At 43.6% G+C, this 22,044-nt stretch overlaps 1 protein-coding gene across 4 annotated transcripts in view; it reads right to left on the bottom strand.

The window, feature by feature from the left end:
• The window catches only part of PAM (peptidylglycine alpha-amidating monooxygenase), a 331,085-nt gene that overhangs the window by 24,962 nt on the left and 284,079 nt on the right, over nt 1–22,044 (bottom strand). For all 4 annotated transcript variants that reach the window (XM_073624571.1, XM_073624572.1, XM_073624573.1 and 1 more), the window contains 3 exons: nt 21,030–21,146; nt 9,975–10,047; nt 7,967–8,171 (listed from right to left, as the gene is read on the bottom strand). In XM_073624571.1, the coding sequence (XP_073480672.1) occupies nt 7,967–8,171; nt 9,975–10,047; nt 21,030–21,146 (395 nt within the window). The remainder of the gene's footprint in view (nt 1–7,966; nt 8,172–9,974; nt 10,048–21,029; nt 21,147–22,044) is intronic.

Below are 22,044 nucleotides of genomic sequence, written 5' to 3'. Positions count from 1 at the left end.
TTTGCATTTGCTCAGTTTCATTCATCTGAAGATCAAAGAGATGAGCTTCTATCTGTATATGATGTCAGTTAAAGTGGAAGAAAACCCTAACTGGAACTATTCTTAAAAATGCCCCCCCCCCCCATTCTTTTTACTCTGCCTAACCTGTATATAAAAACAAGTGTGTGTGCTTCCCCATTTTTAATGGGTAAGATAGCACTCAACAAGGGCTGTGAATCCTGGGAGCCTTGACGTGACCCATAGGCTGCCATGGCCCAGCCATTGTTGTCACTCCCCCCTCTCCCCTACAGCAGCTGCTCACTGACACAGGGGAGCCGGAGCTGCGAGATCACATAACCAGACCACGGCCAATTAAAAATGGGTAAGTACACAGATTTTTTTTTTCATACAGGTTAGGAAGGATAGGTAAGAGGAGAGGGGAGGGAACATTTTTAAGAATGGTTACAGATAACCCCCATACACACTATACAACTTTTGTCAGATTTCCTTCAGATTTACCAAAACCATGTAGTGCAAGGGCCTGCCTGATTGCATACAAATTGAAACTCCTAAGGTTTGACCTCATATTATATGGTTTTGGTGAATCTGAAGGAAAGAATCTACAGAAAATTGGATAGTGTGTATCCAGCTATAGCGTCTTCTTCAGCTTTAAAGCAACCGAAGAAGTAGCCAATAATATTTAAAAACTTTTTTCCATTTTCCTTTGCTCAAGATTTTTTTTATTTCGCAGTAAAAAAAAAAAAAAAAAAAAAAAAAAAAAAGGCGCAAAAATGTGCAACATTTAAAGAATAAAAGACCCCTGTTTGCCTTGTAAATTACTTTTAATGCTGTGCATCAGAATTATAATTTTTTCAGTTGATCAATATCTTGAATTGTTTTTCATAAGGTAAGTTCAACAGATAACAGATCTCAAAGCATCAGATTTTATGAACATATTGTAGCATTTCGTAACTGCAATGTTACTTACAGTAACAAAGAAAGATGGAAAGTAACTGTTACCATAGCTTGGATGAGGGTGAGTACTTTGAAATTTGGATACAGTCATGAGAGACTGGTTCCAAAGTCTCTATGTATAAATAAAAGGGAAAATAGTGGGGATAAATCGGAGGAATGTAGAAAAGAGGAGGGGGGGGGGGGGGTGGTAGAGTTTAAGAAGAAAAAAAAAAAAAAAGAAAGGAGGGGGGGTAGAGAAATTTAGATTTATAATTATAGTGTACTTTTTAACAGGACAAATTATTTGATAAAATATATTTTTTTTCTATCTACAGTACCACATATTTTTAAATTAACATTGATCAACGTGGAAAAAAATATTTTTTATTTCTTTTGTTTTTTTGTAGAGTTTTTAAACTGGTTAAAAACATTCAGAATTTTGCCCATGTTCTCAGAAAGACTGTGCGTGAACATGTCCTGTTGTCAATGGACGTACACACTCAGAAATAAATCACACACTTTTTTTGTTTTTTATCTGTATATACAGTAGTATGTTAGCATCTGACAAGGTTTTGTTAACGTTAAAATACAGGCTCTCGGGGGGCGTGGCCTGATGCAGCATGGAGTAGGACGTGCATGCCCTGAGCTCCATCCACCACTCCTGATATAATTAATCCTGGACTCTACAAAACTCACCATCCACCGGGCAATCCCTCCTGGGGACATCCACTATCCCCTGCGCTGACCCCACAGGCGACTGGACCAGCAGCGGCCCGAACGGAGCGGCGATTCTCCACACGGCGGCCGAATTCAGGCAAGTCCACAGCTTCGGCCTACTCCCGGAGGTCCGCGGCCATCTTGCTCCACCTGTATACCTGGCCTATATTGCATCTCCACCCTGCTGCCTCCTGGAAACCTTCTTGGGGACCTTGAGCACACCCCACCCCACCCTTACAGGGACCCCCAGACACACAGTATCCCAGATGGAGCGGCAGCCGCATTTAGGCAAGTCTGCGGCTTCGGCCTACAGACGGAGGTCCGCAGCCATCTTTGTCCACCCAAACAACTGGCCTGTATTGCATCTCCACCCTGCTGCCTTCTGGATTCACTTAGGAAACCTTTTTGGGGACCTTTAACACACCCCACCTTCAGACAACCAGCACCCCAAATGGAACAGCAATCTTCCACGCAACTGCCGCACCTGGAAAGATTCTACTCCCGGACATCCGCGGACATCTTGGTGGTCCTCAGGCCAAGGCCAGCACCGTCTCCTGTCCCGCAGGCTACTAGATTACCAACACAAGATTGGAGACCCACTGAGTGACACCTCAGACTCCCGCAGCATGTCACCAACAAAATAGCAGAAAGCAGCAGCGGCAAAACTCGAGCAGTACCGCCGACAAGACAAGGAGGACATGGAGGAAGATGGCATCCCTGAGAAGGCAGGAGGGGGAGAGTGAACGGCAGGCGATACTGACAGATTACTTGAAGCAATCACTTTCTGCAGAACTTCCCTCACAGCATAAATTGAGGAGGTCAAGATGGATATTTCCCTCATTAGGCAAGGCTTCCAAAAGCTCAGGGACCGGGTGAAGGGAGGCCAGGCCAGGCTGAGCACAGTGGAGGATGCCATTCCACCCTTACAAACATCCTCAGACCGCATGCAACAGCAAATACACCAACTCCTCACCAAACAAGATGATATGGAGAAAAGGCAGAGAAGATGTAATTTACGCCTGATAGGCCTGCCAGAGGGGACTGAAGGCAAGGACGTTCTTGGAACAACTCCTAATCAACACCTATGGGAGAGAAGCCTTTTCCCCCATGTTTGCGGTGGAGCGGGCACACCGCATGCCAGCCGGACCCCCCCCCCCCTGCAGGGAGCACCCCGTCGCACATTCATAGCCAAACTCCTCAATTACAAAGACCGAGATGCACCCCTAAGGATGGCGAGGGAGAAAGGAAACATCCCAGTATGGAATGTTAAAGTAGCTATTTTCCCAGATTTTTCAGCGGAGGTACAACGCCGTCGCCAGAGCTTTATGGAGGCCAAGCGCAGGCTGAGGAACTTACATTACAAATACTCCATGCTTTTTCCTGCCCGCCTCAGAATAGAACATGACGGTTGTGCAGTCTTCTTTAAGGATCCCGAAGAAGTGATTTCCTGGCTGGAACGCCGTGCTATCCCTAAAAGAGCTGATTGACCAAGTCCCAGATATATAAAGATATAACTATTATGCCCAAACTCATCTACAGCGCAACTTTTCTTCAGAGTCGCATGGTCGCATTGTCCCCTACAGTCGCATGGAACCTTGTTCGCCACCATCCACTTCTGGACGTGGAACGTCTTGTACCACACACAGCAACATGGAACCGTTTATGAGCCAGCGCGAGTACAAAGCACAAACCCTAGACATTTACCATACAGGAGTCCAATTACTCTTCGGGGCTCCGGAGGTGCAAAAGTCCTACAAGCCACATGCATTGTGCAGCGAGACTTTACCCCACACACCACTGGGAAGCAGTACCATGATTACTGGAGTCTTCTCTGGAACATACTAAATGCCTTTAATAGGAAACAAGGGGATCGAAAAACTATGACATACCTTGAACAACTGATATGGGTGATATCCCTTGACTTACTCAGACCCCAGAGTCTCAGCAAGATGTTCTACATCTTCCATACAACCTGGAAGATGGAATGTTTCCCAGTTGGACACAAGTTAAGGGTATACGCCTGCACCAGTTTGGGAAAGTGCAGGGCAGGGAGGGGGGTGGGAGTTCATTTGTTTATAGCTTTGTTGAACTTGATTGTGCATACTAACCACAGGAAACAGGTAACATTCCGAAGACTAGGCTCATGTGAGTGTTCATATATGTTGTGTGATACAATATTGATGCATCCACGTCTGAATATTAGGAACCTATGTGCCTTACGCACAAAGAGCAAATTGCTTAACATAACTGTCATTAGATTTCAAAAAGCTCTACTCATGCATCTCTAAAATTTCTTACGTGGAATGTGAGGGGCATGCGCGAGAAAATTAAGCGTGCAGCAGTCTTCACATTCCTCAAGAAACAGCATGCCGATGTGATAGCCTTGGTGGAAACACATGTTGAGGGGGAGCATCCAGATGGCACTTCGCCGGCCATGGATTGGTTGGGCGTATCATTCTACCCACACATCCCATTCCAGGGGAGTCTCAGTCTTGATAGCTAAATCTGTACATTTTGAGTTATGTGAACTATCCACTGATCCACAGGGACGATACGTATTTCTCCTAGCTAAATTATACGGGGAACCCCTACTCATATTGGCCTTTTATGTGCCACCCTCATTTAACATCACCATAATTGAAGAGGGACTGCCATTCATGGCCCGTCACCCTGCTATATCTGCAGTTTGGCTACGTGACTTTAATACCACACTAAATCCAACCCTAGACAGGCTACAACTGACTCCGTCTACCCTGAATGCTCCCAACGAAACTAGGTTCTACAAGCTCATCTCCACCTTTCATTTAACAGACACATGGTGCCACAAGTTCCCACAAACAAAATCGTACTCATGTTTCTCATCTTCTCATAACTCCATGTCCCGCATAGACTTCATACTCATTTCCCACAGACTGACAGCGCGACTACTAGAGGCTGCATTCTGCCCCAGAATACTCTCGGATCATAGTGCCTACTGGATTACATCAAGCATCCCCATCTCCAAACCACCACAATCCTGGCGTTTGAACCCATTTTGGCTCTCTCTCCTACCGGAGGATGATGAGCTCGTGGGTAAGTGGAGACTATACTTGTGGGGAATGACAAGTCAGCATCGCCCTCCGCAGTATGGGACTCCTTTAAGCTATTCGCTCGCTCAACGCTAATCATTGATATCAATAAAATCAAGACAGATTCCGCCAGTGCCCTCGGTAAGGCGCTGACGGACCTATCCTCCGCTGAAAGAGACTTTGCCACCACCCTGACCCCCGCAAATGCAAACCTGCTCAAACTACAAACTAGAGTAGTCACCCAGCTACAATTTCAAAAAGCAAGACAAAAACTTTTTTTCTCTAAACAAAAAATGTTTGAATATGGGGAAAAAGCGGGCAAGTTATTGGCGTACTTGGTGCACAGTGAAGATAGACCCCCGGTGGTTATCACACTACATGGCCCTGGAGGACAACAAATAACAGACCCACCCATGGTAACCTCCATGTTTAGAGACTTCTTTGCCGACTTGTACAAAACGACAGCTCCCACTGAGACACAATCAATGTCCCTCTTTCTTGAGAAGGTGACTTTCCCACAGCTGACAAAAGAACAGGTAGACTTACTAGAGGCACCCCTCACCACAGACGAAATCACAATTGCCATCGCCAGTTTCGCCAGGTTTAAATCCCCAGGATCAGACGGCCTCCCAATTGAGTTTTATTCCCAATTCAGTGAAATACTAACCCTTAAATTACTAGCTTTATACAACCATCTCTTTCAGACTGGGACTTTACCCCATCCATGACAGAGGCAACAATAGTGCTCATCATCAAACCAGGAAAGGACCCGGGATACCCAGAATCCTATCGCCCCATTACCTTTTACAGGTTGACATCAAAATTTTGGCCAAAGTACTATCCATTAGGCTTAATCAGGTCATCTTATCCCTAATACATACAGACCAAGCAGGTTTCATGCCTGGTCGCAATACCTCGTTTATTCTCTGGAAATTATACATAAATATACAGGCCACACATGAGGAGGTTGGTTCACGAGTTGTAGTGACTTTGGACACAGCAAAAGCTTTCGACTCGGTGGAGTGGAGGTATCTCTGGAGATGCTTGGAGGGCTATGGCTTCGGTCTGAAATACATTAAGTGGGTTCAACTGCTATACCAGGCACCCAAAGCCAAGGTGGTAGCCAATGGGTGGTCATCTCAGATGTTTGACCTTAGTAGAGGCACGAGGCAGGGCTGCCCTTTATCTCCACTATTGTATGCCCTTGCGGCAGAACCCCTTGCGATATCCATCCGAGCAAACCCAGAGATTAAAGGACTGAGAATGGGCTCCTTAATTGAAAAAATCAGTATGTATGCAGATGACACGCTGTTATATCTAGCAGACTCGGGCCCATGTTTACATACCGCACTCCACACGATCAAACAATTCAGAATATTTTCAGGACTTAAAATCAATTGGGATAAGTCCCAAATTCTACAAATCGATAGCTTCCCACCCCCAGAATCCCAAACCAGACTACCACTACAGAGAGTTGCTGTCATTAAATACCTGGGGATCCATATATCCAGATCCCCTACAGATTACATATCCCTTAATATAGACCCTCTCTTTTCCCTGGTTAAAACTAAAGTACACGCGGATATGGCACAACAAGAACCTTCCTGAATTCAACAAAATTAGTGACACAAACTTATGGTCCATGCAGGGAATATTTTATCTGCATGACCTACTAAAAGACAGACACCTTAAAACTTTCGATTCACTTAAAGAAGAATTCACAATTCAAAACCGAATGTTCTTTAGATTCCTACAAATCCGCCATGCGGCACAATCGCAATTTCCTGACTCTGTCCCAAACCCTACACCCAATGTCATTATGTCAGTAATTAAGAACACGGACCCCCACAAACTGATTTCAGCATTTTACAATATGCTCTCAACCCCCATCGCTACTAAAATAGCATACGATATCAAACCCAGATGGGAAAGAGAAGTAGGACCAATAGAGGATGAGGAGTGAGAGGAGGCACTGGAGACTTGTAAGGCTGTGCCCCCCAAACTATCGGACCGACTGTCGCAACTTTACATCCTGCACAGGGCATACCTCACATCCCTTAGAGTGGCAAGATATAAACGCACCCAATCTACCACATGCCTGATGTGTGGAAAGGAGACAGGCACCTTCTTCCACTTGATCTGGACATGCTCCAAGATTCAAGGCTTGTGGAAACAAATTGTGACATTTTTACACGATACAATGGGCTCACCCCTAGCACTAGACCCAAAACAATGCCTTCTTGGTATAATTCCAGACACAATTGATAAATATACAAAAACATTTATTTATGAGACGCTCTTCGCAGCAAGAAAAATCATAGCTAAAAAATGGATGAGACAAACGTCTCCCAAAATGGTAGAATGGAAAATAGAAGTGAATAATACCCTGCCGTATAAGAAATGCATACAGGGGGTCCCCTAGTTACAAACATCCGACTTACAAACGACTCCTACTTACAAACGGATGGAGACAACAGGAAGTGAGAGGAAATCTACCCCTAGGAAGGGAAATAAACTCCTGTAAGAGCTAATATGGGGAAAAGGTACCTCCACTGATGCTTTATCACCAAGGCTTGTTTCCACAACAACCCAAAATTTTCAAAATCCAATTGTCATTGGGACAGAAAGTCAGGTGAAATCATCTGAACAGGGGCACAGACAGCAAAACAAATGTTACAGGGGTGATAACCCTTCCCTATGCTATCCAAAAAGCTTAAAAATTGTTTTTTTGGCTGGAGCTACACTTAAAAAAGGTACCTGTTCCGACTTACAAACAGATTCAACTTAAGAACAAACCTACAGTCCCTAACTTGTTTGTAACCCGGGGACCCCCTGTATATATTAACAGAGGTTGCCCCGACAAGTACAACAAGATATGGGACCGTTGGCTCCTGTCTGATACCTGTGTATAATGAAACCAAATCAGCATGGAATGAATACTTAGACACACGCCTCAATATGTAGTTTCTATGTGCTAAATGTATACTCCTAGAATATACTCACATGACAAAAACAATGTACCAATTATCTTAATTACAGACTGTATAACACTCAATGTATTAGTTACCAAGTCTATATGTAAAAGCAAACATAACATGTATGCACCATTTGATTAATAAAAACCTTTGTTCAACGTAAAAAAAAAAAAAAAAATACAGGTTCTTAAATGAACGTTTTGCAGGTGACAGGTTTTACTTGTTCATTTCATAAATTAAAAAAAAGTGATCAAACCCCAGATCTGTACGTACCTTCTCCCCATTGCATGATGTACATGCCCTGAGGCGAGAACTGCATGATTCTACTGTTGCAATAGCCATCGGACACAAAAAAATTGCCTGTTATTGGATCTACTGCGACATCAGTTGGTTGACAGAAGTGGTTCCGGTCACTGCCTGGTTGAAAAGCCTTACCCAGTGTGAAAATACGAGAACCATCAGGCCCTAATTTGAAAACCTTTAAAGAAAGTTCGAAAAAAATAAATTAATGAATCCGAATTATACATCAAACTATTTATTAGCTTGAAAAGGCACAGCAATCAACCACTTAGGATCTATTGATAGTAGATGCTAGGCCAGAAGTGGCCTTAGCACACCAGAATTTAGGTCTTCTCTATATATTTCTGTCTCTGCTTAGTACACATGTATGTGCACTTGTGTGTGAACATTCACACCCTGCAGATACTTATTGTGACCAAACCGTTAATATGAGTTAGAGCATGGTGAAGGGCCAAACACACTGATTCCCAGCTTGTGATCAAAGTCATTTAACAATCATAGGCTCGTTTCACACAGATGAACCTATCAGGTCCACCTGTCAGTTTTTCAGGTGGACCTGATTGGACCATCCATGGCTCTCTATGGAGCAGTGGATGTCAACGAACATGTCCGTTGACACCCACCGACATCTGATCCGATACTGTCTGCTAAAAACAGGTGGATGGGACTCCGTTCCCCATTTGTCTGGTGGATCGGATGATGGTCGCTGCCAGAGTCTGCCCGTCTGAAAGGGGCCTTTAACCTGACATAACACTATTGTAAAAAACTTATTAAAATCTGTATGAGTAGTCAAGAATTTTTTTTTTTTTTTAGTTTTAGTAGGGAAGAATGAGAACCTATTTGTCCTAATGACCACCATCACTAGGAAAAAAAAGTGATGGAAAATCCAAAATTTGTCAGAAGTCACCAAAACAAGAGGTGCATTTTTTCAACGGCACCCGTTCTGGTGACGACTGTCATAAGAAAGGGGATTTTTCCCTCACTTTGGAGAGATTTCCTTCTCACTTCCTGTTGCAATTCTATGACAGGAAATAAAGCAGAATCTCCTGAATGGGACACATAGGTAGCAAAAAATTGACAGAAGCTTTAACCCTTTCCTACTCAATGCATAAGGATATACATAGTCATTTGTACACAACAGTCATCCATTTCACATGTATATCTCACAAACATTAAAAGGCTACAATTACTCTTTAAATCTTTCACTGCAGTTCCACGTATTAGAGCAGGGCAAGGATTTACACAAGGTCACAGCTGCAACAGCAGCCCCTTTCTTCAGTAGACTCTTAGCAGTTTAGTAAAAGTGATCTGGACAGCTGTAAAGTCACCTGATCACTTTTAAGCCCATCTACTCCTCCCTGGGACCACAAAAAAAGTTGTTAGGATGCACACTCCCTGCCACGCCACCTTAATGGAGATTTATACAAAAAAAAAAAAAGATAGTTAAACCATTGGTTTTTGAAATTTACAATTGCAATAATTTCAAAATTGGATGAAATGTTGGCATCTGTTTGAAAGATAAATAGTGCATTTTATATACAACTACATAGCTCAGACCAAAATGAGGGACAAATGAGGAAGAAAGTGGGACAGAGGGACTTTGTTCCAAATCAAGGACAGTCCCTCGGACTCAGGGACAGTTAGGAGCTATAAGAATGGCATCCATAAGTTCGCTGATCTCCTCTGCACAGAATGAACCCAGAAGCACTTAGCTCTGAGTATTTCTGTAACCAGAGATGTTGAACCCCAGTGGCTGTGGCTAGATAAAGAGCATATTCTCAAAATTTGATAGACAGTGCGCAAATATTGAGCAAAAAAAATTTAAAAAAATAGTCTGCAGCAGAAGGGTTAAAAGAAGAAGCATACGCTACCAGTTTCTTTCTTTTATACCTCTACAATACCGAACGCTTTATACCTTCCTGTTAGAACACGCATAAAATGTCATCCTTTATTACTAAAATGTCAAGAGATATATACACACCTGATGAAGAGCTACGTCAGTGACCCAAAAGTTTCCATCTCTATCAACTGTTATACCATGAGGCAAATAAAACCTGAAGGGCAAAGAAAGTTTAGATATTAAAAACAAAAAAAAAAAAACAAACCAAAACAAAAGAACAAAGCACAACAGCTAAATCATTTCAAAACTTGTTATTTCCAAATGATGAGCTTAAAGCGGAGTTCCACCCAAATTTTGAACAATATCTGTATGTATTCTCTTCCTTGTCTAGATGCTGACATGCCGTTTAAAAAAATTGAAATCGCCGTAATTACCTTTTATTTTTCTATTCTTCTTTGCACTTCCTGGTTCTCCTCCCGTGGGAGTAGGCGTGTTTCTAGCCTCTCCCAGACTCCTGGGAGCTAGTCTCAGGCTTTCCAGGATGCCACTGAGCATGTGCAGGAACGAGCGGTGACTGCTGGGAGCACAGCATTCACCACATCCAGGAAATAAATGCTTGTGGGCTTCAAATGCCCACAATGAAGATGGAAACCGCCTGCAGTGAATAATATAAGTTATTCTTTCCGACGAAATCTGACACAGGCGGACATATTACACACAATATGTGAGTATGTAATGCTGAGAAGAAAAGTTTGTGAATGAACTAAAAAAAAAAAAAAAACGATAGATAGGTGGACCCCCGCTTTAAATGTTGCCAGGTTTTTGCGATTTTATAGCTCAGAAACACCTTCAAGAAGGAAACCATGGCATGTTCCAAACATGGAAGATAACTGAAAAATCAACATGCAGCAGTTCCCCATAGCAACCAGTCAGCTTTGTTGAAATGAAGGATCAAACCTAATCAGTTACTAGGGATGACAGCTCCACTTTTGCTCCAGTTATCAGGACCCAGGTGCCTCAATTTGAATTCTTATATAAAAGCAATAAATCAATGTAACAGGTTTGGCTCCTCTATTTTCTTACCAAGGCTAGCCATACACACTTTGATTTTATAGTTAAAGTGGAGTTCCACCCAAAAATGGAACTTCCGCTTTAAGGGAAGTGACCCCCTGACATGCCACATTTGGCATGTCATTTTTTTTTGGGGGGGGGGGGGGGGGAGCAGGGTTTCAGCGCCCACTTCCTCCCGGGGCACCGCAGTACTGGAAGGGAGATCACCTGTTCCCCCTCCCTCTCGGCAATCATCTGGGACACACGTCCCAGATGATTGCCTGGCCAGTCACAGCGTGGCTCGTGCATGCACAGTGCGTGCCCGGCTGTGAAGCCACAGCCGAGTGCCCACAATGACAATGCTGGCGCCGCAGAGAGGAGGGGGAGATGAGCAGGGCTTTGTTCCGCCGCAGCTAAAAGTCAGCAGCTACAGTATTTGTAGCTGCTGACTTTTACATTTTATTTTTAATTGGAACTCCGCTTTAATGGAAGAACCTGCCGGATAATGTATTCAAAAAGCTGCAGCAGCAGCCACAGCTGCCTGAAAACCTGAACAGTGACTGCATATGTCAGGATTCTCTCACTGCTTGGCTGATAATGTTCCACCTGACTCAGTCCTTTTTGAATCGACTTTTTCAAGCAGAGTAGTGCCATCAGGGTCACCCACGGTTTGAATTTTGGCCGATTCGGCAGGAATTGGCCAATATTTGAGCTGTGTATGGCTAGCTTAAAATGACGCTAAACTCTATTCCTTTATATATTTTTAACTCAAAAAGGATCTACTATTGCTCTCAGCCTCCTTCAAATGTCTTAATTAGTTTTTTTGCTGTTGCGATTGGATTTCCTGTTAGAGGGTGGCTACGTTGGTTCTCCATGGTCCCACTGTATGTAGAACTGTAGCCACCCTCTCTTATTGGCTCCTGAGATGGATTAGGGGCTATGGGATGTGCAGAGCACATGACTGCAACTAACGTGCACTGCTTGTGCCAAAGAAATGAAATGAGTGGTAAAAGGAGAAGTTGTTCAGGAGCTCACAGAGGACATTATAAGGAAGCAGAAAAACACAGTAAAAAAAAAATATATTTTGAAAAATACAATGAGGGGAAAAAAGTATTTGATCCCCTGCTGATTTTGTATGTTTGCCCACTGACAAAGAAATGATCAGTCTATAAATTTAATGGTAGGTTTATTTTAACAGTGAGAGACACGACAACAAAAGAAATCGAGAAAAATGCATTTTAAAAAAGTTAAATTGATTTGCATTTTAATGAGTGAAATAAGTATTTGACCCCTTAGCATAACAGGACTTAGAACTTGGTGGCAAAACTCTTGTTGGCAATCGCAGAGGTCAGACATTTCTTCTATTTGCCCACCAGGTTTGCACACATCTCCTCTCTGCAGATCCTCTCCAAGTCATTAAGGTTTTGAGGCTGATGTTTGGTAACTCAAACCTTCAGCTCCCTCCACATATTTTCTATGAGATTAAGGTCTGGAGACTGGCTAGGCCACTCCAGGACCTTAATGTGCTTCTTCTTGAGCCACTCCTTTGGTACCGTGGCCGTGTGTTTTGGGTCATGTGTAATGCTGGAATACCCATCCACAACCCATTTTCAATGCCCTGGCTGAGGGAAGGAGGTTCTCACCCAAGATTTGACGGTACATCACCCCGTCCATCGTCCCTTTGATGCGGTGAAGTTGTCCTGTCCCCTTAGCAGAAAAACACCCCAAAAGCATAATGTTTCCACCTCCATGTTTGACGGTAGGCAGGGCTGGTGCAAGGATTTTTGACACCCTAGGCGAAACCTCATTTTGCCGCTCCCTCCTTGGCTTCACCTCTGACTCCACCCCCTTTGTCCTGCCCATGTATACGGTGGAGGTGGCGGGATAGAGGTTTTTGCAGTGCCGCTCCGCCCACACCTGTGCTTCTGGACTTGGCCTAAAGACAAATAGCAGCGACGCCGGCTCGCAGGTATATGGACAGGCTAGGGTAGTATGTAGAACAGACTAGGGTAGTATGTAGAACAGATTAGGGTAGTATGTAGAACAGATTAGGGTAGTATGTAGAACAGACTAGGGTAGTATATAGACGGGCAAGGGTAGAGAGATGGGGGAGATCAGAAAGTAGGAGAGAGATGGAGGGGGGGGGGGGTGGAAGGAGCAAGGGGGATGAGAGAGAGAAGAGAGAGGTGAGTTGAGAGATAGGGGAGAAGAGGGAGGTGAGCGAAAAAAAGAGGGGGGTGAGAGAGAGAGAGAATGACACTCAAGTCACACAGGAAATTTCCATGATAAGATGTACAGTGCCCCCATCTTCAAGTCATGCATAGGGTCCCTCGTTATAAAACATACAGTGCCTCCCATCCTCACGACACACGGGGGTTTTCATTAGATGTATAGCGCCCCCTTCCTTAGGACACACAGGGGGTTCCCCATTTTATGACATACAGAGTCCCCCATACATACAGGGGGTCACACAGAGGACACCCCATTATAAGATATAGAGTGCCCACCATCCTCAGGGCACGCAGGGGCTTCCCGATTATGGAATGCAGAGTATATACTCATCCTCAGGTCACAGATTGGACCCCTCGTTATAAGGCACACAGAGCCCCCACTCAGAGCAGAAAGGGGATCCCCAATTATAAAGCACAATAAGTCCTAATTCTCAGGTCACAAAGTGTGCCCATCATTACAAAGTGTACAAAGCCTCTATCCCTAGTTCATGCAGGGGGTACCCCATTATAAGATGTACTGAGGTCCCCATCCTGAGGTCACACAGGGGGTCCCCCATTATAAGATGTACTAAGGTCCCCATCTGAGGTCACACAGGGGGTCCCCACTGTAAATACAGTGCCCCCATCCTCAGGACACACAGGGGTCTCTCAATATGAGTGCAGTTCCCCTAATTCACATGACAGGTGCCCCATTTTGAGTGCACTGTTCCTGCTCAAGACACACAGGGCCCCCCCATTATATGAAGTACAGTGCCCCACCCACACACACACACACACACACACACACACACACACACCCACACATACACACACACGGGTCTCTGTACCGCCCATGTTCCATCACACATGTTGCATTGCTTCACCCCCTCTGCACTCATGTTCCTCATTGATGGTAAACGGGGTTCAGTGTACAACTGTGACAAGAGGGGCCAATGGTTCCTACCTCTTGCTCCAGCAGACATTTTATTCTCCAGGCTGCACATTGTACTTCCTGCACAGCCTGGAGGCAGGTGCAGAGCTGAGTAACAGGGCAGCAGACCAATCAACTTCTAGCTTCATTTGGGTAAAACAGCAGCCAGACCTCCTGCTGGGAAGTGGAACTATGCAGATAGCAGTGTATGAGATGCTTTAACATCGCTGTTCTCACTGACACGAGGGACATGAATGGACAGAGATAGCGAAGAGCCCAGTGTCCAGTCACAGTACAGGGAACACCCCCTCCAGGAGAGCTGTGCATGTCAAGCCCCCCCCCTTCTGCTCACCAGCCATCGGGATCCCTTCCTCGGCTCCGCATCATGATCCTCACAGGCAAACCTAAGCTTCCAGCGCCTTCTCTGCTATGGGGCGCATGGTGGAATTTTTAGTTTGCTAACTGGAGGGCCAGACAGGTCTTGTAAAAATCTGAATCCCACTGGGGGTCTGGATTTTCCCGCCCCCCTACCCTGGCGCCCTAGGTAGCTGCCTAACCTGCCTATTGCTAGCACCGGCCCTGATGGTAGGATTGGTGTCCTTGGGGTCATAGGCAGCATTTCTTCTCCTCCAAATATGGCGAGTTAAGTTGATGCCAAAGAGGTCGATTTTGGTCTCATCTGACCACAACACTTTCACCCAGTTCTCCTCTGAATCATTCAGATGTTCATTAGCAAACTTCAGACAGGCCTGTACGTGTGCTTTCTTGAGCAGGGGGACCATGGCGCTGCAGGATTTCAGTACTTCACGTTATAGTGTGTTGCCAATTGTTTTCTTGGCGACTATGGTCCCAGCTGCCTTGAGATCATTGACAAAATTCTCCCGTGTAGTTCTGGGTTGATTCTCATGATCATTGAAACTCCACATGGTGAGGTCTTGCATGAAGCCCCAGACCGAGGGAGATTGACGGTTATTTTGTGTTTCTTCCATTTGCGAATAATCGCACCAACTGTTGTCACCCTCTCACCAAGCTGCTTGGCGATGGTCTTGTAGCCCATTCCAGCCTTGTGTAGGTCTACAATCTTGTCCCTAACATCCTTGGACAGCTCTTTGGTCTTGGCCATGGTGGAGAGATTGGAATCCGATTGACTGCTTCTGTGGACAGGTGTCTTTTATACAGGCAACAAGCTGAGATTAGGAGCATTCCCTTTAACCGCTTCCAGTCCAGCCGCTGCAGTTACACCGCAGCAGGTTGAATCCCCTGCGTGAGCCTTCATAGCTGTACGTCGACTCTTTAAGACGCCTCCGGTGGCGTGCACGCCCAGAGAGTGTGCCCCGGAGCCGATGCGAGTGCCCGGTGGGCGCGATGACCGTTGTGCACCCGCGATTGCTCGTGACAGAGCGAGAACCAGATCTGTTTGTGTAAACACCCAAATCCCAGTTCTCCAAGGGGAGAGGAGACAGATCGTGTGTTCATACTAAGTATGAACATCGATTTCTCTCCTCCCCTAGTCAGTCCCATCCCACCCACAGTTAGAACACAGCTAGGGAACACAGTTAACCCCTTGATTGCCCCCTAGTGTTAACCCTATTCCCTGCTAGTGACATTTATACAGTAATCAGTGCATTTTTATAGCACTGTTTGCTGTATAAATGTCACTGGTCCCAAAAATTTGTCAAAAGTGTCTGATTTTTCCACCGCAATATGACAGTCCCGATAAAAATCGCTGATTGCCGCCATTACTAGTAAAAAAAAAAAAAAAAAATATCATAAAAATGCCATAAATCTATCCCCTATTTTGTAGACGCTATAATTCTTGCGCAAACCGATCAATATATGCTTATTGCAATTTTTTTTTACCAAAAATATGTAGAAGAATATATATCGGCCCTAAACTGAGGAATTTTTTTTTTTTTTAATTTGGGATATTTATTATAGCAAAAAGTAAAAGATGTGTTTTTTCAAAATTGTCGCTCTTTTGTTTATAGCGCAAAAAATACAAACCACATATGTGATCAAATAACACCAAAAGAAAGCTCTATTTGTGGGGGAAAAAAATGGACGTAAACTTTGTTTGGGTACGACTGCGCAATTGTCAGTTAGTGTGACGCAGTGCCATATCGCAAAAAATGGCCTGGTCAGGAAGGGGCTAAATTCTCCTGGGGCAGAAGTGGTTAAGAGAGTGCTCCTAATCTCAGCTTGTTACTTGTATAGAAGACACATGGGAGCCAGAAATCTTGCTGATTGATAGAGGACCAAATACTTATTTCACTCATTAAAATGCAAATCAATTTAGAACTTTTTTGAAATGCGTTTTTCTGGGTATTTTTGTTGTTATTCTGTCTCTCACTATTAAAATAAACCTATCATTAACATTTTAGACTGATCATTTCTTTGTCAGTGGGCAAATGTACAAAATCAGCAGGGGATCAAATGCTTTTTTTCCCCTTACTGTAGACTACGGGTTCATTAGGTAGTGAATGTGTATGAATTTTTTTTGAGAATAAGGATATCGTTTAGTGTCACTTTAAGATATTGCTCACAGGCATAGAAGGACCTACAGGGTAACATTGCAGTTTATACTTACAGTGTATCTAAAACCAATATGCAATATATTGCAGCTTACCAGATGTGGTGGCTGCTTTAGTTTTCGTTAATCAGGTTTTTTTCTAAATTTTCACCTGGTGATCATACCAGGTTCACGCTGCCACGACTTGTCATGCGACTTAAGAGCTCAAAGTTGCATGGCAAGTTGCACCCCATTAACAATGGAACAGGTCTAATCGTTGCGACTCAAGTCACTGACTAGAAAAAGACCGCGATAAAGTCACGCAGAGATGTCGACTTTGAAGTCGCGGCAGTGTGAACCCAGGCTAAGGGTGACAACACTCACCTACTGTACTGTGTCTATGAAGGAGAAGTGTTGGCACCCTAGGCTGCGCTCCTGATTTGCACTATAAAATCCTCCTCTCCAATACATAGATAGAAGGGGTTTTGTAGTTCACGGAAAATAACTGGGAAAGCTGACAACACTCCTTGCCGTTTCAGTTCAGAGCACAGGAAGTAACAAGGATGCAAGATTCCTGGCAAAATCAAGGGGTATTTCTGTACTTGCAGAAAATGTAGCTAGTCTGAGAAGAAAAGGCACTTTTTATGCAAGATATTTTACATAGTGTAGTGCACTTTAGATATAAAATAACGTAATCTGGCTGAAAAGTGTTAACGACAAGGAAAGGGGTTATTATACAAAATGCAACTACATCAATGGTATAAACAATTACATTGCTCCGAAATTCCTCTGCATATCAATAATTAGTCCTCATTAGATTCAGCACCAGGGTTCCAATGTAAATCAATGTTATAATGTCACAGCCTTTTAATTAAAGTGCCATTCAATAAGGGAACTGTGTTGGGAATATTTATTAAAAGGAAAACCAACACAGAACGGCATAAGAAAAGCATATGCATAACACACCCCATGGATCTAGGCATACAGCGCCCCTGCTAATCCCCAGCTATACAAAGCTCCAACATTGAAAACGTGTTTTTTAGGTTTGTACAGCTTTCTTATTCTTTTTATACTATGGTATAAAACATGATTGTCTATTTAAGCTGGAGATATAAAAGACTCCTTAAAAATTATGCAGCAAACAATTATGATGGGTAAAATGAAACCCATATCAACCAATCAAATATTAGTTTACTAAAGCCTGAAGGGACATGGTAATTGGTTAATAAGTGTTAATGCACTTTGCTTATTGGGCTAATGAATAAATCTGCTAACGTTTGTTGCACAAAGCAGTATATATGGGATCATGAACTTGGATGCTGGCTTATATTAAAACAGTAAGGGCTTGTTCAAACCATCTGCTTTGAACTGCGCTAATCTGCCCAGATCAATGCACAGGCTCAACACTAGGGGACATAAGAATTGTTTTCTATGCGGTTGTGAGGTACGGTGTGCTGCATAAAAACTTTAACAAAATGTAAAAAAAAAAAAAGTATACAGTGCGATATGTCGTAACATCGTGTTACATTATGGCTCACCGCCCCAGTGCAACGCACATCAGCCTGCAGCGTTTGAGCATTTGGGCTGGTATGAACAAGCTCTGAGAGGTCATTAAACAAAGTTGCCAGCTGTTCAACGCAACAGACTTTTTAATAATATTCCTAGAAAAATATTAACAAGACAGAAAATCGAATTAGAAAGGTATATATAGGAAATGTTTATTCTTGGATAAAATAAACCTTTTCATTGGATAGTGAAATTTTGAAACAAGAACAAAAAGCAGGCACACAGATACCTGCTCATATGTTTCAACCTTCACTCAAGCACACCAGGACGAATGGGCTCTTGTGTGTTGAACTAGTATCCAAACCCACGTGTGAGCCCGCCAGCAAGTGGTCACCTGTACTGAGCCAAGTATGTGCCCGGCATATATACTGTATATATGCCCCTTGTATTTGTGCTGCTGCACAGCAAGGGATGCCTCACCTGCAGATGATCAGACCAGTAAAAAAAGACAGTTTCCTGGAGGGTTCGCACACACGGTTTTGCACACTAGTCCAACACATCAAGCTCATCACTAAAGAGGGCCCTCAAAATTGAGGGTGCTCTGAGAAGGAAACATCAATGGCTTACCCACTACCCTCCACTTCTCCTGTTTGGCATTTAAAGGAGAAGTTCACCTTTTGGGAAAAAATAACAAATGTACATACACTATATTACCTAAAGTAATAGGGCACCTGCACTTGAACTTTAATTGCATTCCAGTCTTAGTCTGTAGGGTTCAGTATTGGGTTGGCACACCATTATAACCTATAACAGCTTCAACTCTTCGGGGAAGGCTGTCCACAAGGTTTAAAGTGCATTTGTGAGGTCAGGCACTGATGTTGGAAGAGAAGGCCTGGCTCGCAGTCTCTGCTCTAAATCATCCCAAAAGTGTTCTATTGGGTTGAGGTCAGGGCTCCACCCCAAACTCGCTCATCCATGTCTTTATGGACCTTGCTTTGTGCACTGGTATGCAGTCATGTTGGAACAGAAAGGGGCCAACCCCAAACTGTTCCCACAAAGTCGGGAACATGAAATTGTCCAAAATGTCTTGGTATGCTTACGCCTTAAGAATTCCCTTCACTGGAACTAAGGGGCCAAGCCCAACCCCTGAAAAACAACCCAACGCCATAATCCCCCCCTTCACCAAATGATTTGGACCAGTGCACAAAGCTAGGTCCATAAAGACATGCAGAGCGAGTTTGGGGTAAAAAAAAACTTGGACTGGCCTGCACAGAGTCCTGACCTCAACCTGAAAGAACACCTTTGGAAAGAATTAGAGCGGAGACTGCCAGCCAGGCCTTCTCGGACACATCAGTTCCTGATCTCACAAATGCGCTTCTGGAAGAATGGTCAAACATTCCCATAGACACACTCCTAAACCTCGTGGACAGCCTTCCCAGAAGAGCTGAAGCTGTTAAAGCTGTAAAGGGTGGGCCACTAAGACTGGGATGCCATTAATCGTCATGTGCGTGTAAAGGCAAGTGTCCCAATACTTTTGGTAATATAGTGTATTTTTGCAGGGGAAAAAAAAATGTGCGTTTATTATTTTTCCCTAAGGAGTCTGGAAAGCATTGCATTCATGATCAGTGGATCCGGGGTGCAATGCCAGACTCCTGCAAACAAGCTCTGTACCTGCATATGGGCTGGCAGTTTACAAGCAGAAGGACTTGTGAATGAACTACATGGCTGCTCGTCAGTGATCTTGCAGTCCATTCGGAACTACGAGCCTTCAGCTGCAAATGTTGACGGTACTTGAAGTTCAAGTCATTCACAGGAAAGAAACTGTGAATGAATGACGTGGCATTATTATTTTCAAATAGTGACAGTGGGAGCCAGGAGAAGATCCATGCTCGCTGCTGTCACTGGGGGGGGGATGAGAGGCTGCAGGTGTTGGAACATGTTATATGTTCCACCCTAGATATGGGAAGAACTTGTAACATTTGCCAAAAGTGAACTTATCCTTTAAAAGCTAAGATGAAGAAAAGAAAACCACAAGAACTCGACCCTTTAAAGGAGAAGTACAGCCAGGCTTCTCCTCTGGGTCACAGGAGTACAATTCGTTTTGCACTCTTGTGACCCGTTTTCAACAGAGAGCAGATTAAAGTCCACTCTCTGCTGACGTCACAGGAATCAGTCCAGGCACCGTGTCATCAGGACAATAAAGTCTGGACCCACCAGGTGCCTGGACTGATACCTGTCTCAGCGAGCCGCTAAGAGACGGAGACGGACACTCCCTGCCCTGCCACAGCTCAGCGCTCTAGTGAGCGAGGAGGAGCGGAGAGATGCTGATTGACAGTCAGCAGTTCTCCTCTCGGGGAGCTGAGAGAACAGAGACATCTGCGATGTTCGATCGCTCATTTCTCAATGTAGAGGCACCAGGTGGACCAATACTGCATTCACCTAGGTAAGTATGATTCTGGAAAAGAAAAAAAACATACTTCTCTTTTAAATAGAGGAGCTCTGCCAGTCTGCAGATTAGCATAGATAACACTAAACTCTTGCGAATCATTATTAGAAAAATAAAGCATTGGAAGCTGTGCTTTGGGAGCTCTTTCTTTTGTTAATACTTGGATGCTGCAACAGGGAACCTTCTCTTAAAATGGATTGTGCAGAAACAAGCCGGATAAAATACATGCAAGACTCCCAAAACCAACTGGCGTCGAGTGCTTAGTTGTTTCTCATTAAAAGGCGACAGGCAGCTCAGTATAGTAAACTAGAGAGAGGAAGCCTGCCGTCAACTCTCCTTCTTCAGGTCTGTAATTACATATTACAGCACGCCCTAAAGGATGATTATTCCATGCAGAAAAAAAAATAGAAGGATATTTTATTTTATAAACTGAACATTTTCAGTGAAAGCCTCATGAGATAACATTATAAACAGATAATGTGTGTGGCTTTGTGAATCAGCTGCATAGTAATATAATCATTTTACACAAAACTACTAAACTTACAGATTTTTGCCTGTGGACCGTAGAATTGTTGAACTGTTGGGACTGACTGTGAGTATAGTACTTTCCTCAATTGCTCCTATTCCTCTGGCTTGATAAACAAAGTTCCTGTCAAATGAACTGTTAAGAAACACAAACGGTGAAGACAATAAAAATGGAATATTGGTGATTTTTACATGTAAGATCATCATACGCAGTAATATTGAGAAATCTACATCGAACTTCAAATTTTACATAAAATTCATTGCTATTGTCCCATCAGAACTATACTGGTTAGGGTCAATTTAAAGTATAACTAAAGGCAAAACTATTTTTTGTTGTTTTGGATAAAGTGGGGAGGGATTAGAACACTTGTCAGGTTTTTATTGCTGTCTGTGCATCCGGGAGGTTCACTCTCTCTATATTTCCTGTTTATTGTCACTGAAAGTAAAAGAAAATCCCAAATTTTGGGTTGTCCCCAGAACAGTAAAAGAGGATTTCCTCACTTCCTCTTTGGGCTATGGGACACAAGGAAAGAAAGAAAAGGAAGGGGGGAAAAAGAAAGAAAAAGTGTGCATTGTGCATCGTGGTGCACTGTATTATTATTATTCAGGATTTATATAGCGCCAACAGTTTGTCAGCGCTTTACAATATAAAGGCAGACAGTCCAGTTACAGTACAAAAAAAAAAATACAAGGGGGTCAAGGGCCCTGTTCATAAGAGCTTACAATCTAATAGGGAGGGGCAAGTGGTATAAAAGACAATAACTGTGAGGAATGAGCTGATGGAATTAAAAGTTCAGTTTTGAGAAAAATAGGTCATGTCTGATCTTGACTGCATTTTGATGCGTTAGCAGCCCATGTAATATGTATGGGCTGACCCAACACTTAAACTTACAACACAATGCAATTTGACCCAAGTTCTGTAACACAGCAGAACACTGCAATAAAGTGTGAATGTGCACCTATATATTCCCATTGTGAGGTTTGACAGATTTCAAAATACATATTTTACATATGAACACTAGAGGGCAGACAAG

The sequence above is a fragment of the Aquarana catesbeiana genome, linkage group LG01 (assembly GCF_042186555.1).
Source record: "Aquarana catesbeiana isolate 2022-GZ linkage group LG01, ASM4218655v1, whole genome shotgun sequence".
NCBI lineage: Eukaryota > Metazoa > Chordata > Amphibia > Anura > Ranidae > Aquarana > Aquarana catesbeiana.
This window is presented reverse-complemented; position numbering and strand designations above follow the sequence as displayed.